The sequence below is a fragment of the Pelophylax lessonae genome, assembly GCF_965119305.1.
Source record: "Pelophylax lessonae genome assembly, chromosome: 11".
NCBI classification, from domain to species: domain Eukaryota; kingdom Metazoa; phylum Chordata; class Amphibia; order Anura; family Ranidae; genus Pelophylax; species Pelophylax lessonae.
The window spans coordinates 12,398,681-12,411,917 of record NC_138778.1 but is presented as its reverse complement, the minus strand read 5'-3'; the positions used below and the strand labels follow the sequence as shown (position 1 = coordinate 12,411,917).

The following is a 13,237-nucleotide window of genomic DNA, read 5'->3' as shown; positions in this document are numbered from 1 at the left end:
ACTGACACCAACAATGGGGCACTACTCCTCCCACTGACACCAATGATGGGGCACTATTCCTCCCACTGATACCAATGATGGGGCACTAGTCCTCCCACTGACACCAATGATGGGGCACTATTCCTCCCACTGACACCAATGATCGGGCACTATTCCTCCCACTGACACCAATCATGGGGCACTATTCCTCCCACTGACACCAATCATGGGGCACTATTACTCCCCCTAATACCAATCATGGGGCATGGTTTAATCCCACTGACGTAGGGACGTTTTTTCCTCGCACTGGACAAAGTTTGAAAGACAGTAAACTGGCCCTTTGGTTAAAAGGTTTGGAGACCCTTGGTATAAATTAATCATTAAACTGTTATACATAAATCATTCTGAGAAGTGGGAAAGATAATAAACTTATCAACAAACTGAAGAGATTTCCAGGGAGAGCACCTACAGGTGCAAGCTCTTTGGATCAGTGACATGTATGTTGGTTAGTAAGGGCAGAAAGCGGACACATTCAAGCAGTCTGTTCCTGCTCTGTATGGTCTCTTCAGTGCAGGACATGCCTCTCTGCTCAGCATGTGAACAGAGGCATTCTTTATTACTACAGACCAGAGCAGGAATCCGGGTTTACAGGTCTAGCTACAGTCTACAGTCCTTCTCTTATATGTTCTGGAATTTGTCATTGCATGGTCACCCTCTGGGCGTGTTATGCCCGTTTTAGACCAAATCATGTTATTTTGTTACATCGGCTGTGTTATGAATCATTAAGGCCCTGTTCACACCTGAGCGTTTTTTCAGCTCGTAAAACGCTCATCTCTGAAGTCTCAGAACGCCCATTAAGCGAAATCCCATTCATTTCATTGGCCCCCTGTTCACATATAAGCTTTTTGTCACCTGAAGCAAAATGCCTGAAGCACAAAAAAGTACATCAGCTTCTTTATTTGGCAGATTACCAGCATTTTTGTTAGATGTCAATGCCTGCCTCCAAACACCTACAAAAAACGCCTGAGAAAACGCCTAAAAAAAAAAAAAAAACAGAAAAATGCCCAAAAAAAAAATGCCTGAAAACGATACGCTCAGGTGTTAATGGAGCCTTAGGAATTATCTCTTTATAAAGGAGAGAACAGATTGTCAACAGCTTGTTTGGGATATCTGTAGGTTTTACATGTGGCTTGTATACTAGCTGTTCCTGTAAATCAATGTTCTGTGTGGGACGAGGCCTTTGCCCCTCAGCTCCATCCTGTCTTCATAGATCTCCATGGTGGCGAAGGCTTGGCTGTCCGGTGGGGTTTCAATAACGCCATTGAAGGTTATGTGGTGAATTCCATGTGGGTCTTGACAGTAGCCCCCGTCGTGGTCATGTCCAGCAAAATAAGCCACCACGGAAGGATGGGCCTGCAACATTGACAGGACCTCGAGGTAGTTCCATGTGAGACATATGGGGTCTGTGGAGGGAGGGTAGATCGGAAGGTGTCCTGCAAGAAGATACAAGAATATACAAGAGGATACAAGAATATACAAGAGGATACAAGAATATACAAGAGGATACAAGAATATACAATAATATACAAGAAGATACAAGAGGATACAAGAATATACAAGAGGATACAAGAGGATACAAGAGATACAAGAAGATACAAGAAGATACAAGAAGATACAAGAGGATACAAGAGGATATAAGAGGATACAAGAAGATACAAGAAGATACAAGAAGATACAAGAAGATACAAGAGGATACAAGAAGATACAAGAGGATACAAGAATATACAAGAGGATACAAGAATATACAAGAGGATACAAGAATATACAATAATATACAAGAAGATACAAGAGGATACACGAATATACAAGAGGACACAAGAATATACAAGAGGATACAAGAAGATACAAGAAGATACAAGAGTATACAAGAGATACAAGAGGATACAAGAGGATACAAGAGGATACAAGAAGATATAAGAGATACAAGAAGATACAAGAGGATACAAGAGGATACAAGAGATACAAGAAGATACAAGAGGATACAAGAAGATACAATCAGATATAAGAGATACAAGAAGATACAAGAAGATACAAGAGGATACAAGAGACAAGAGATACAAGAAGATACAAGAGGATACAAGAATATACAAGAGGATACAAGAGACAAGAGATACAAGAAGATACAAGAGGATACAAGAAGATACAAGAGGATACAAGAGGATATAAGAGATACAAGAAGATACAAGAAGATACAAGAAGATACAAGAGGATACAAGAGGATACAAGAGGATACAAGAGGATACAAGAGGATACAAGAAGATATAAGAGATACAAGAAGATACAAGAGGATACAAGAGGATACAAGAGATACAAGAAGATACAAGAGGATACAAGAAGATACAATCAGATATAAGAGATACAAGAAGATACAAGAAGATACAAGAGGATACAAGAGGATACAAGAGGATACAAGAGACAAGAGATACAAGAAGATACAAGAGGATACAAGAGGATACAAGAGGATACAAGAGGATACAAGAAGATACAAGAGGATACAAGAAGATACAAGAGGATACAAGAGGATACAAGAAGATACAAGAAGATGCAAGAGATACAAGAAGATACAAGAGACAAGAGATACAAGAGGATACAAGAAGATACAAGAGGATACAAGAAGATACAAGAGGATACAAGAGGATACAAGAAGATACAAGAAGATACAAGAAGATGCAAGAGATAAGAGATACAAGAGGATACAAGAAGATACAAGAAGATACAAGAAGATACAAGAGGATATAAGAGGATACAAGAAGATACAAGAGGATGCAAGAAGATACAAGAGGATGCAAGAAGATATAAGAGGATACAAGAAGATACAAGAGGATACAAGAGATTCAGATGGACAAAAAAATAAATATGTATGGAAAGACACCATAATATATATATATATATTTTTTTTTTTTTCAAAATTGTAGCTCTTTTTTGGTTTATAGCACAAAAAATCGTAGAGGGGACTAAATACCACCAAAAGAAAACTCTTATTTGTGGGGAAAAAAGGATATTGATTTTATTTGGGTACAGCATCGCACGACCGCGCAATTATCAGTTAGCCACTTAAGCCCCGAAGGATTTGGCTGCTCAAAGACCAGGCCCTATTTTGCGATTCGGCACTGAGTGACTTTAACGGACAATTGCGCGGTCGTGCGATGCTGTACCTAAAACAAAATTGAAGTCCTTTTTTTCCCACAAACAGAGCTTTCTTTTGGTGGTATTTGATCACCTGTGCGATTTTTATTTTTTGCTCTATAAACAAAAAAAAAAGCGACAATTTTGAAAAAGTAACAATATTTTTCACATTTTTTTTTATATGAAATTCCCCCCCCCCCCCCCCCCAAAAAAATATTTAAAAATCAAAATTTTTTAACATTTTAGGCCAATTTGTTTTCTGCTACATGTTTTTGTTAAAAAAAAAAAAATCACAATAAGCGTATTTTGATTGGCTTGCGCAAAAATTATTGCGTTTACTAACTACGGGAAAGATTTATGTAATTTTTATTGTTTTTTTTTTTAACTAGTAATGGTGGCGATCTCCTTTTTTTTTTTTTTTTTGCGGCACTGAGACATTGCGGCGGACAAATTGGACCCTTGACTGACATTTTTGACACTTTTGGGGGTACCAGTGACATTTCTACAGTAATCAGTGCTATAAATATGCACTGTTACTGTAAAAATGACACTGGCAGGGAAGGGGTTAACTTTATTGGTGATCAAGGGGTTAAATGTATCCCTAGGGGCGTGTTTCTAACTGTGGGGGGGGTATGGCTAGTGATGTAACCACAGAGACATACGATCCTACACAGCAGGATCGTATGATCTCTGCACTTACATCAGGGAGAATGACAGACGGTTGTGTTTACATCAGCCGCCTGCCTTTCTCCCTCTCCAGCGGGAGATCGCGAGTGGCCGGCAGACATCGGAGCCGCCAAACACACGTGCGGGAATGCACGTGAACGAGCTGGGGCGGGAGTGCGCCTCTGGCGGTGCGCGCTCGCCCCCTACAGGCTCGTGGGCGAGCGATGTATCCCTACGTCGGTTTGCCCAGGAGCGGCTGACTGCCACAGTAAATATACTGACGGCAGTCAGCAAGTGGTTAAAGGAACGCAGTGTCGTATCGCAAAAAATGGCCTGGTCATTAAGGGGGCAAATCCTTCCAGTCCAGAAGTGGTAATGCCGAGAAAAGGTAAAAAGCCTTAATCTTTTACAACCACTTTAACCACTTGCCGACTGCTAACAGTAATCCTACTGTCGCACCCAGGGGTGCGGCAGTGCGGCTCCCCTGGGTCCAGTGACATTCACCTACATCACTGGACTCCTAGTGGTCTTGGCGGCGAGTGCGCCACCGGAGGCTCGCTCCCGGAGGCTCGCTCCCGCTGTGTTAAAACACAGCAGGAGTCGAGCCGGAGGAGGAGAGACACAGCGATCGCCGCCTCCCTTCCCCGATCGTCGGGGGAAAGTGTGAGAAAACCCGCCTGCTTATGTAAACAAAGCAGGCGGATCTTCTCTGCGACAGAAAGGGAGAGATCACAGGATTCAGCAAAGCTGAACCTGCGATCTCTGTCTCTGTCACAGAACCCCCTCCCCCCACACAAGTCAGTAAGCATGAGGCATACATTTAACCCTTTGATCACCCATAGGGTTAACCCCTTCCCTGCCAGTATTATTACAGTAAAAGAGCATATTTTGAGCACTGATTACTGTAGTAATGTCACTGATCCCCCCAAAAGTGTCAAAAATGTCAGTCAGGGGTCCGATCTGTCTGCCACAATGTCGCAGTCCCGCAAAAAAAAAAAAAAAATTGCAGATCGCCGTCATTACTAAAAAAAAAATGACATAAATCTTTCCAGTAGTTAGTAAACGCGAAAACTTTTGCGCAAACCAATCAAAATACGCTTATTGCGATTTTTTTTACCAAAAATATGTAGCAGAAAACAAATTGGCCTAAAATGTTAAAAAATGTTGATTTTAAAAGAAAATTTTGGGCAATGTTATATATATTGTTTTTTTTTTCTCAAAATTGTCGCTTTTTTTCCCAAAAATTAAAAATTGCACAGGTGATCAAATACCACCAAAAGAAAGCTACATTTGTGGGGGGGGGGGGATTTGGGTACAGTGTCACATGACCGCGCAATTGTCCGTTAAAGTAACGCAGTGCCAAATCGCAAAATATGGCCTGGTCAGGAAGGGGGATAAAATCTTAAAGTGGATAAAAATACGCTCATTGGGAATTTTTTTTGTCAAAGACATGTAGCTGAATACATTTTGGCCTAAATATATGACAAAAATTGAATATATTGGATATTTTTTAACTGTCAAATTAGAAAATGTCAATTTTTTTTTTTATATTAATATCGCAAAAAATAAAAAGCGCAGAGATGATCAAATACCACCAAAAGAAAGCTCTGTTTGTGGGAAAAAAAGGACGTTGATTTGGTTTGGGTACGGCATTGCATGACCGCGCAACCATGCAAAGGGGCCTTACTGTACGGGGGTGTCATTCTGAATGAATGGCAAGGCAGAGAATGCCATTCCTTGAATTTTGGTAACGCTCATTGAAATACCAATTTTAATGCAAATTACTGCAACACCTACTGTAGGACTGAAGCCATCCTAGGTCTGTGGTCTGATGAGGTTGGGAAGATTTTTACCCTCCTGAATATCACTAAGTAAAACAATTTGAAATCATACCTGCCACCATCACTTTTTCTCCATTTTTATCTGAAGACTGGAGAATGCCATCAATCCAGTTTAACTGAGCGTTGCTGATTCCTCCATTAAACTGCACAAACTGGGGATCATCAAGACCTGCAATGACACAAAGCAAAGATATTAAAATACATACTTTACATACTTTAACCACCTGCAGACCGCTGACAGTAAATATACAGCGAGGGGGCGGCAGGTACGAGCACAATCACATACATGTATATCGAGCTCTACTTCAAGATTCGGGACGCGCATGCGCGAGCCCCCTGCCCGACCCGTGCTTTAATTGGACACAGCACGACTTTGAAAAGATGTGCGGTCCTCGGGCTGCAGGTTTGGCACCAGGGGTTTACGGGCTTATAATTGAATTATATACAGTTATATTGATTCTGCACAATTTATGTATTTTTTATGCTGAATCGCTTGTTGGATAGACCATTCATCTTTTAATTTGATTTATCTTTAGTGATTTGCACAGCATTTTTGTCATTAATTTCATATATATATTTATTTATTGATCCAGGGATTCATTTATTCAATGCACATCTTTTTGTGTGTATAGATTAGCTCTTATGCTTATAATTACCTAGAGCTTTCAGGCACTATTCCTTCCCCCGAGATCAACAATGGGGCAATAATTCATGCACTGACACCAACAGTGGAGCACTATTCCTTTCATTGACACCAACGATGGGGCACTATTCCTTCCACTGATACCAATCATGGGGCACTATTCCTCCCACTGATACCAACGACGGGGCACTATTCCTCCCACTGACACCAACGACGGGGCACTATTCCTCCCACTGATACCAATGATGGGGCACTATTCCTTCCACTGATACCAATGATAGGGCACTATTCCTCCCACTGACACCAACGATGGGGCACTATTCCTCCCACTGACACCAAGGATGGGGCACTATTTTTCCCCCCCGATACCAACAACGGGGCACTATTCCCCCCACTGACACCAACAATAGGGCACTATTTCTCCCACTGGCACCAACAATGGGGCACTATTCCTTCTACTGATACCAATCATGGGGCACTATTCCTCCCACTGACACCAACGATGGGGCACTATTCCTCCCACTGACACTATCAGTGGGGCACTATTTCTCCCACTGGCACCAACAATGGGGCACTACTCCCACCACTGACACCAATGATGGGGCACTATTCCCCCCACTGGCACTATCAATGGGGCACTATTTCTCCCACTGACACCAACAATGGGGCAATTTTCCTTCCACCGACACCAATGATGGGGCACTATTCCTCTCACTGACACCAATGATGGGACACTATTCCTCCCACTGACACCAACGATGGGGCACTATTCCTCCCACTGACACTATCAGTGGGGTACTATTTCTCCCACTGGCACCAACAATGGGGCACTATTCCCCCCACTGACACCAATGATGGGGCACTATTCCCCCCCCCTGGCACTATCAATGGGGCACTATTTCTCCCACTGACACCAACAATGGGGCAATTTTCCTTCCACCGACACCACTGATGGTGCACTATTCCTCTCACTAACACCAATGATGGGGCACTATTCCTCCCACTGACACCAATGATGGGCACTATTCCCCCCACTGACACTATCAATGGGGCACTATTTCTCCCACTGACACCAACAATGGGGCAATTTTCCTTCCACCGACACCAATGATGGGGCACTATTCCTCCCACTGGCACCAACGATGATGATAATATTTTTCCTAATACCAACGATTGGACATTGTTTTCTCCCGCTGGCAATAGTCTGGCTCCCTAAATTTTGAAGCATGGTAAACTCGTCCTTTGTTTAGAAGGTTTGGAGACCCCCTGTTCTACAGAAATATACAGAGAAAAGTACTAATCAGGGAGAAGATCATACTCAACACAATAACTGGCAAAGTGATAAAGTCCTTTCTAGAGCAGTGGTCCTCAACCCTATTGAGACCAAGGCCCAGTAAATTCTTTCAACACCTTCCATGCCTCAACAGTACAAAAAAAAAAAGTTTATATTCACACACAATGAAGGTATGGGAATATAATATATATATTGAAGTTCTAAAAGGCTCCTAATGAGGCTGGGTGTCACTCTTAGGGGTGAGGATGACACTTAACTGGTGGGGGTTAGGGGACTCTGCAGTAGACTAGGTGGCCATGTTGGGAATGAGGTTTCTGGACAGAATTGGGGGAAACTGTGGGAGCTTGGGGTCTCTCCAGGAGGCTAGGGGTTTAAAGGGACAATGTCGGACACCGTTGGAGGCACTATAGAGGCTGGAGGTTCTACAGCCAGCCAGGAGGAACTGCAGGGGCTGAGAGCTCTTAGGGGGCCTAGGGCACTCTGAGAGGTTGAGGAGCAGTTTGGTCCACTATGGGAGGTTGCAAGGCAGTATAGGAGCATTGAGGGAGGCTGGGGGATCTCTAGATAGCTGTCTGAGGATGAGAGGGTGGAGGCTGCAGCCCAGCAGTTAACCACAGCCTGGTGGCTGAAAACCACTGTTCTAGAGGCTAAAAAATTGGTAAATGCAGCAATTAAAGGGCTATATATTAAAATGTTAATTTGACTTCTTCTTTGTAGCGGACTCGACTTGTTGTTGCATATTTAAAATGATATATTTCAGATTAAATTATATTATAGATGTCCTTTGTATACCTGTAGGACTGTTCAAATCTGCATTTTTATTCTTCTGCTTCAGAACTTTTAAGGACTTTACATACTTGTGGCTCGACGGATCTCTTCCGATGACGCTGAAGTCATAAGAGTCAATCAGGAGTATCCGAAATTTGGGGAAAGGACTGAAGTGATAAGCGTAGAATGACTCCGGGTCATCGGGGCCCTCTGGAGATATAACCTGCGTTTCCCCCAACTGGGTGCTGTTCAGTTTTGACTCCATCAGCTGCTTCCTGCTGAAGTTGTAGAATTCGTGATTGCCCCAAATATGGTGGATGGGGATCTTCAGCTTTTCAAACTCGGCCAGAACTTTTGTCAGCGACGACTCTGATGCCTTCAGGGGAACATTAAAGCCATCGATGATGTCACCCAGCTGGATGATGAAGGCCGGCTGGGCACTTTCGGAGGCCCAATCTTGTGTCGCGTCTTGTAGTAATGATAGGCTGCTCCGGTAATACCTCATCCTCGTCTTCACGTAATTATACCCATCATCCTTGTCTGCATATTGGATGTCAGCAATGACCCCGAAGGTGAACAACGGCTCCTGAGTTTCATCCATTTGGTTATTTACTTGTTTTGGAAGCGTTTCTGCCCCTAAAGACAAAAATGTATTCAATTTCTCACATTGAACAAGAGCTTTGATAACCAATGAGAAAGCTTAAGACCCCGTTCACACTGGAGCGACCTGTCAGGCGACCTGGTCGCCTGACAAGTCGCCGTGGGTCGCCTGCCATAGAGCAGCACAGGACCCGTTCTAATAGGAGCGACACAAGTCGCTCCGACTTAGAAAAAGGGTCCTGAGCTTCTTTGGGGCGACCTGGAGCGACCTGCATTGACTTCAATGATATGAAGTCCGTGCCGGCCGCTCCGAGGTCGCGGTGCGAGCTGCGCACCGCGACTTCACAGGTCGCCCCGGCAAGTTGGGTAGCCCCAGGGTTAAAAGGGGTCTAACTCTAGCTAAAAAAAAAATTTCTAGTTTCTGATAAACACGGGAAGAATTCAAGCTGTAGTTTAGGTATGGCAATTTTTACATTGGGCCAGCTTGGACTAATGTAACTATGCTTATTCCATACTTGTGGGATCTCTTTACAAGCTGGACATCATTGTAGTTGGCCCCCCTCCATTCATCTCCACTTGCTTCCAAGTCTCGTGCTGTGTGGTTGCCCTACTGCATTGTGTATATAGGAGCTTCATGAAGAGCTCCCAAGCTTCGAAGGAAGTCACGTATGACGAAACACGTAGGGAGGAGCTACATACTGACGTCATCATGCAACTGGAAGTGACCCAGAAGTTTGTATGCCAGCCAGAGTTGAATTTTTAATGCACAATCACCCTGTTTGTGTTAGTAAGTGATGGAGGTTCCTGGTCTATCATGGAACTTCATTTTAAGATTTTTGGGTGGAAGTCTCCTACCTATTTACACACATTGTGGATTTTTATATTAATGTTTTTTGGGATATTTTATTATAATTCTTGCTAATTATTGGAAATCACTGTTACATTTATTGATTAGCGTAACACAGTTGATTTAAATGAATTTAGGAGGTCACCCCCTAGGCACAACTGCCATTCAGGAAACACTTTGAATTTTCTCAATAAATGTAAAGCATTCTCTGATAAACTTATTTGGTTCAGATGGTGAGAAGCGTTGTGTGGCCGCAACCAGGTGAGGAGTACAAAGTCAAGTGTGTCTTGCCTATAGTCAAGCATGGTGGTGGGAGTGTCATGGTCTGGGGCTGCATGAGTGCTGCCGGAACTGGGGAGCTACAGTTCATTGAGGGAACCATGAATGCCAACATGTACTGTGACATACTGAAGCAGAGCATGAACCCCTCTCTTCGGAGACTGGGCCGCAGGGCAGTATTCCAACATGATAACAACCCCAAACACCTCCAAGGCGACCACTGCCTTGCTAAAGAAGCTGAGGGTAAAGGTGATGGACTGGCCAAGCATGTCTCCAGACCTAAACCCTATTGATCATCTGTGGGGCTTCCTCAAACGGAAGGTGGAGGAGCGCAAGGTCTCTAACATCCACCAGCTCTGTGATGTCATCATGGAGGAGTGGAAGAGGACTCCAGTGGCAACCTGTGAAGCTCTGGTGAACTCCATGCCCAAGAGGGTTAAGGCAGTGCTGGAAAATAATGGTGGCCACACAAAATATTGACACTTTGGGCCCAATTTGGACATTTTCACTTAGGGGTGTACTCACTTTTGTTGCCAGCTTGCCGACCGCCGCCCGACTATATACGGCGGCGGTCAGCCCCTCCTGGGCAAAGTGACGTATCTATACGTCACTAGCCCGCGAGCCAATAGGGGGTGAGCGCGCGCCGCCGGAGGCACGCTGCCACCCCTGCTCATTCTCGGACATCCGAGCCGCCGGTCACTCGCAATCTCCGGCTGCAGAGGGAGAAAGGCAGGCGGCTGATGTAAACAAAGCCGTCTGTCATTCTCCCTGGTGTAACTGCAGAGATCATACGATCCTGCTATGTAGGATCGCATGTCTCTGTGGTTACATCAAAAGACACGCCCCTTTACAGTAAGAAACACGCCAATAAGGACACATTTAACCCCTGCCTCTCCAATAAAGTTAACCCCTTCCCTGCCAGTGTCATTTTTACAGTAACAGTGCATATGTATAGCACTGATTACTGCAGTAATGTCACTGGTACCCCCAAAAGTGTCAAAAATGTCAGTCAAGGGTCCGATCTGTCCGCCGGTCGCAGTCCCGCAAAAAAAAAAAAATCGTTGATCGCCACCATTACTCTTTAAAAAAAAAAACATCCAAACTGACAGAAATCTTTACCTTAGTTAGTAAACGCAATAACTTTTGCGCAAACCAATCATATGTAGCAGAAAACGAATTGGCCAAAAATGTTAAAAAATTTGGATTTTTACATTTTTTTGGGGGAATTTCATATAAAATAATGTGAAAAATATTGTTATTTTTGCAAAATTGTCGCTCTTTTTTTGTTTATAGCGCATGATCAAAAAAAAAAAAAAATTCGCACAGGTGATCAAATGGGCGGCACAGTGGTGTAGTGGTTAACACTCTCACCTAGCAGCAAGAGGGTCGCTGGTTCAAATCCCAACCATGACACTGCCTGCCTGGAGTTTGCATGTTCTCCCTGTGTCTGTGTGGGTTTCCTCCGGGTACTACGGTTTCCTCTCACACTCCAAAGACATGCTGGTAGGTTAATTGGATCCTGTATAAAAAAATTGGCCCTACTGTGTATGTATGTGAGTAGGGACCTTAGATTGTAAGCTCCTTGAGGGCAGGGACTGATGTGAATGTACACTGTATATGTAAAGCGCTATTGACAGCACTATATAAGTACCTGAAATAAATACCACCAAAAGAAAGCTCTGTTTGTGGGAAAAAATGGACGTCAATTTCATTTAGGTACAGCGTCGCACGACCGCGCAATTGTCCGTTAAAGTCACGCAGTGCCGAATCGCAAAATAGGCCCTGGTCAGGAAAGGGGTAAAATCTTCCAGGGCTTAAGTGGTTAATGTGTGTCCTGAATTAAAGGGATGAGGCGGTAACCCTACACTCTGGCCCCCGTGGACAACCAATCTCATGGGTCTCTTTTTTACACACCGCTGACAGTCCTGCCGAGAGCGCCAGAAATCGTCTTCTAACTCCCGCTTAGGATTGCTGACACGCATGGCAATTCACAAACAGCGGCAGAGCTACAATGTAACACCTCGCTACAATCACTTCCTGCAGAGAGAACACAAACACAGCGCAGACAAAGAGAGGGAAGAAACGGCCATGCTTACTGCATAAAAGCCTACGGGAAAGGGTTAAAAGGCGAACGTTGCGGCACATAACAACAGCAGCGCAGCGCTCCGTCTTACCCGGCATGCCGGCTGACGTCAAGTCACATTACGGCAGAAGACCGGCGGAGGCTGCAGTCACTCCCTGCATCTTCTTATAGGGAAGAGGAGTCGCAGCACTCCCAGCAGCCACATGACGCTGGTATGCGCCCCTCCCCCGTCACTGACACAGCAGGCTGGGACATTCGGCAACCCACAGCACAGAAGTGTCAGCTCTTCCTCGGCACCTGTCAGCCCCATGAGACTCAAAGGGGGGGGGGGGGAGATTTACCAAAACTGGAGCACTCAGAATCTGGTGCAGCTGTGCATGGTAGCCAATCAGCTTCTTGCTTCAGCTTGTTTAAATAAGCTTTGACAATAAAACCCGGAAGTTGATTGGTGCAACAGATTTTGCACCATGCAGTTTTAGTAAATAATCTCCAAAGAGCATGGAGACTGGGGCTGCCACCTCATCCCTTCCAGTCCAATCCAGGACCGCCAGCAGCAGAGGCGTAACTAGAACCTTCAGGGCCCCAGGGGAGCACAGAGGGGCCCAGAGACAGCAGAGCACAAGTGAACTGGATAGGAGGAGTGGCGGGGGCAGCATGCAGAGGAACCAATCTCCTCCATTTTCCTCCCGCAGCTACAGGAGGAAAAAGGAGGACAGTTAGAAAGCACCCCCTAGAGACACATTTAACCCTTTGATCGCCCCTGGTGTTAACCCCATTCCCAGGAATAATGGGGACACTAGTTCTGGGTAAAACCAGAGATTTCCCTCACTTTAGGGATTTTCTCTCACTTCCTGTTTGGCTACAGGACAGGAAGTGACGTAAAATCCTCCAATGGGGACACAGCTGGCAAAAAAAAAAAACCTTACAGGGGTCTTCAAACTATGGCCCTCAAGTTGTTTGGGAACTACAATTCCCATCATGCCTAGTCATGTCTGTGAATGTCAGAGTTTTACAATGCCTCATGGGATGTGTAGTTTCGCAAGTTTGTGGA

General features: G+C 44.5%; 1 protein-coding gene across 1 annotated transcript; it reads right to left on the bottom strand.

Annotated features, from left to right (window-relative positions):
- Positions 1-1,121: 1,121 nt before the first annotated feature.
- On the bottom strand, positions 1,122-12,373 carry ADPRM (ADP-ribose/CDP-alcohol diphosphatase, manganese dependent). Its single transcript, XM_082272459.1, has 4 exons — positions 12,278-12,373; positions 8,402-9,013; positions 5,725-5,841; positions 1,122-1,472 (listed from the first exon to the last, which is right to left on the bottom strand). The coding sequence occupies exons 1-4, from the start codon at positions 12,282-12,284 to the stop codon at positions 1,177-1,179; spliced, it is 1,032 nt and encodes a 343-aa protein (XP_082128585.1). The 5' UTR covers positions 12,285-12,373; the 3' UTR covers positions 1,122-1,176.
- Positions 12,374-13,237: the final 864 nt, after the last annotated feature.

What these genes read in the sequence shown, in the direction of transcription:
- ADPRM (XM_082272459.1), bottom strand. An exon ending in AGATTTGAACAGTCCTACAG is followed by an intron (nt 5,842 to 8,401) that starts GTATACAAAGGA and finishes GTGTCATTGCAG; the next exon opens with GTCTTGATGATCCCCAGTTT. An exon ending in AGAAAAAGTGATGGTGGCAG is followed by an intron (nt 1,473 to 5,724) that starts GTATGATTTCAA and finishes ATCTTCTTGCAG; the next exon opens with GACACCTTCCGATCTACCCT.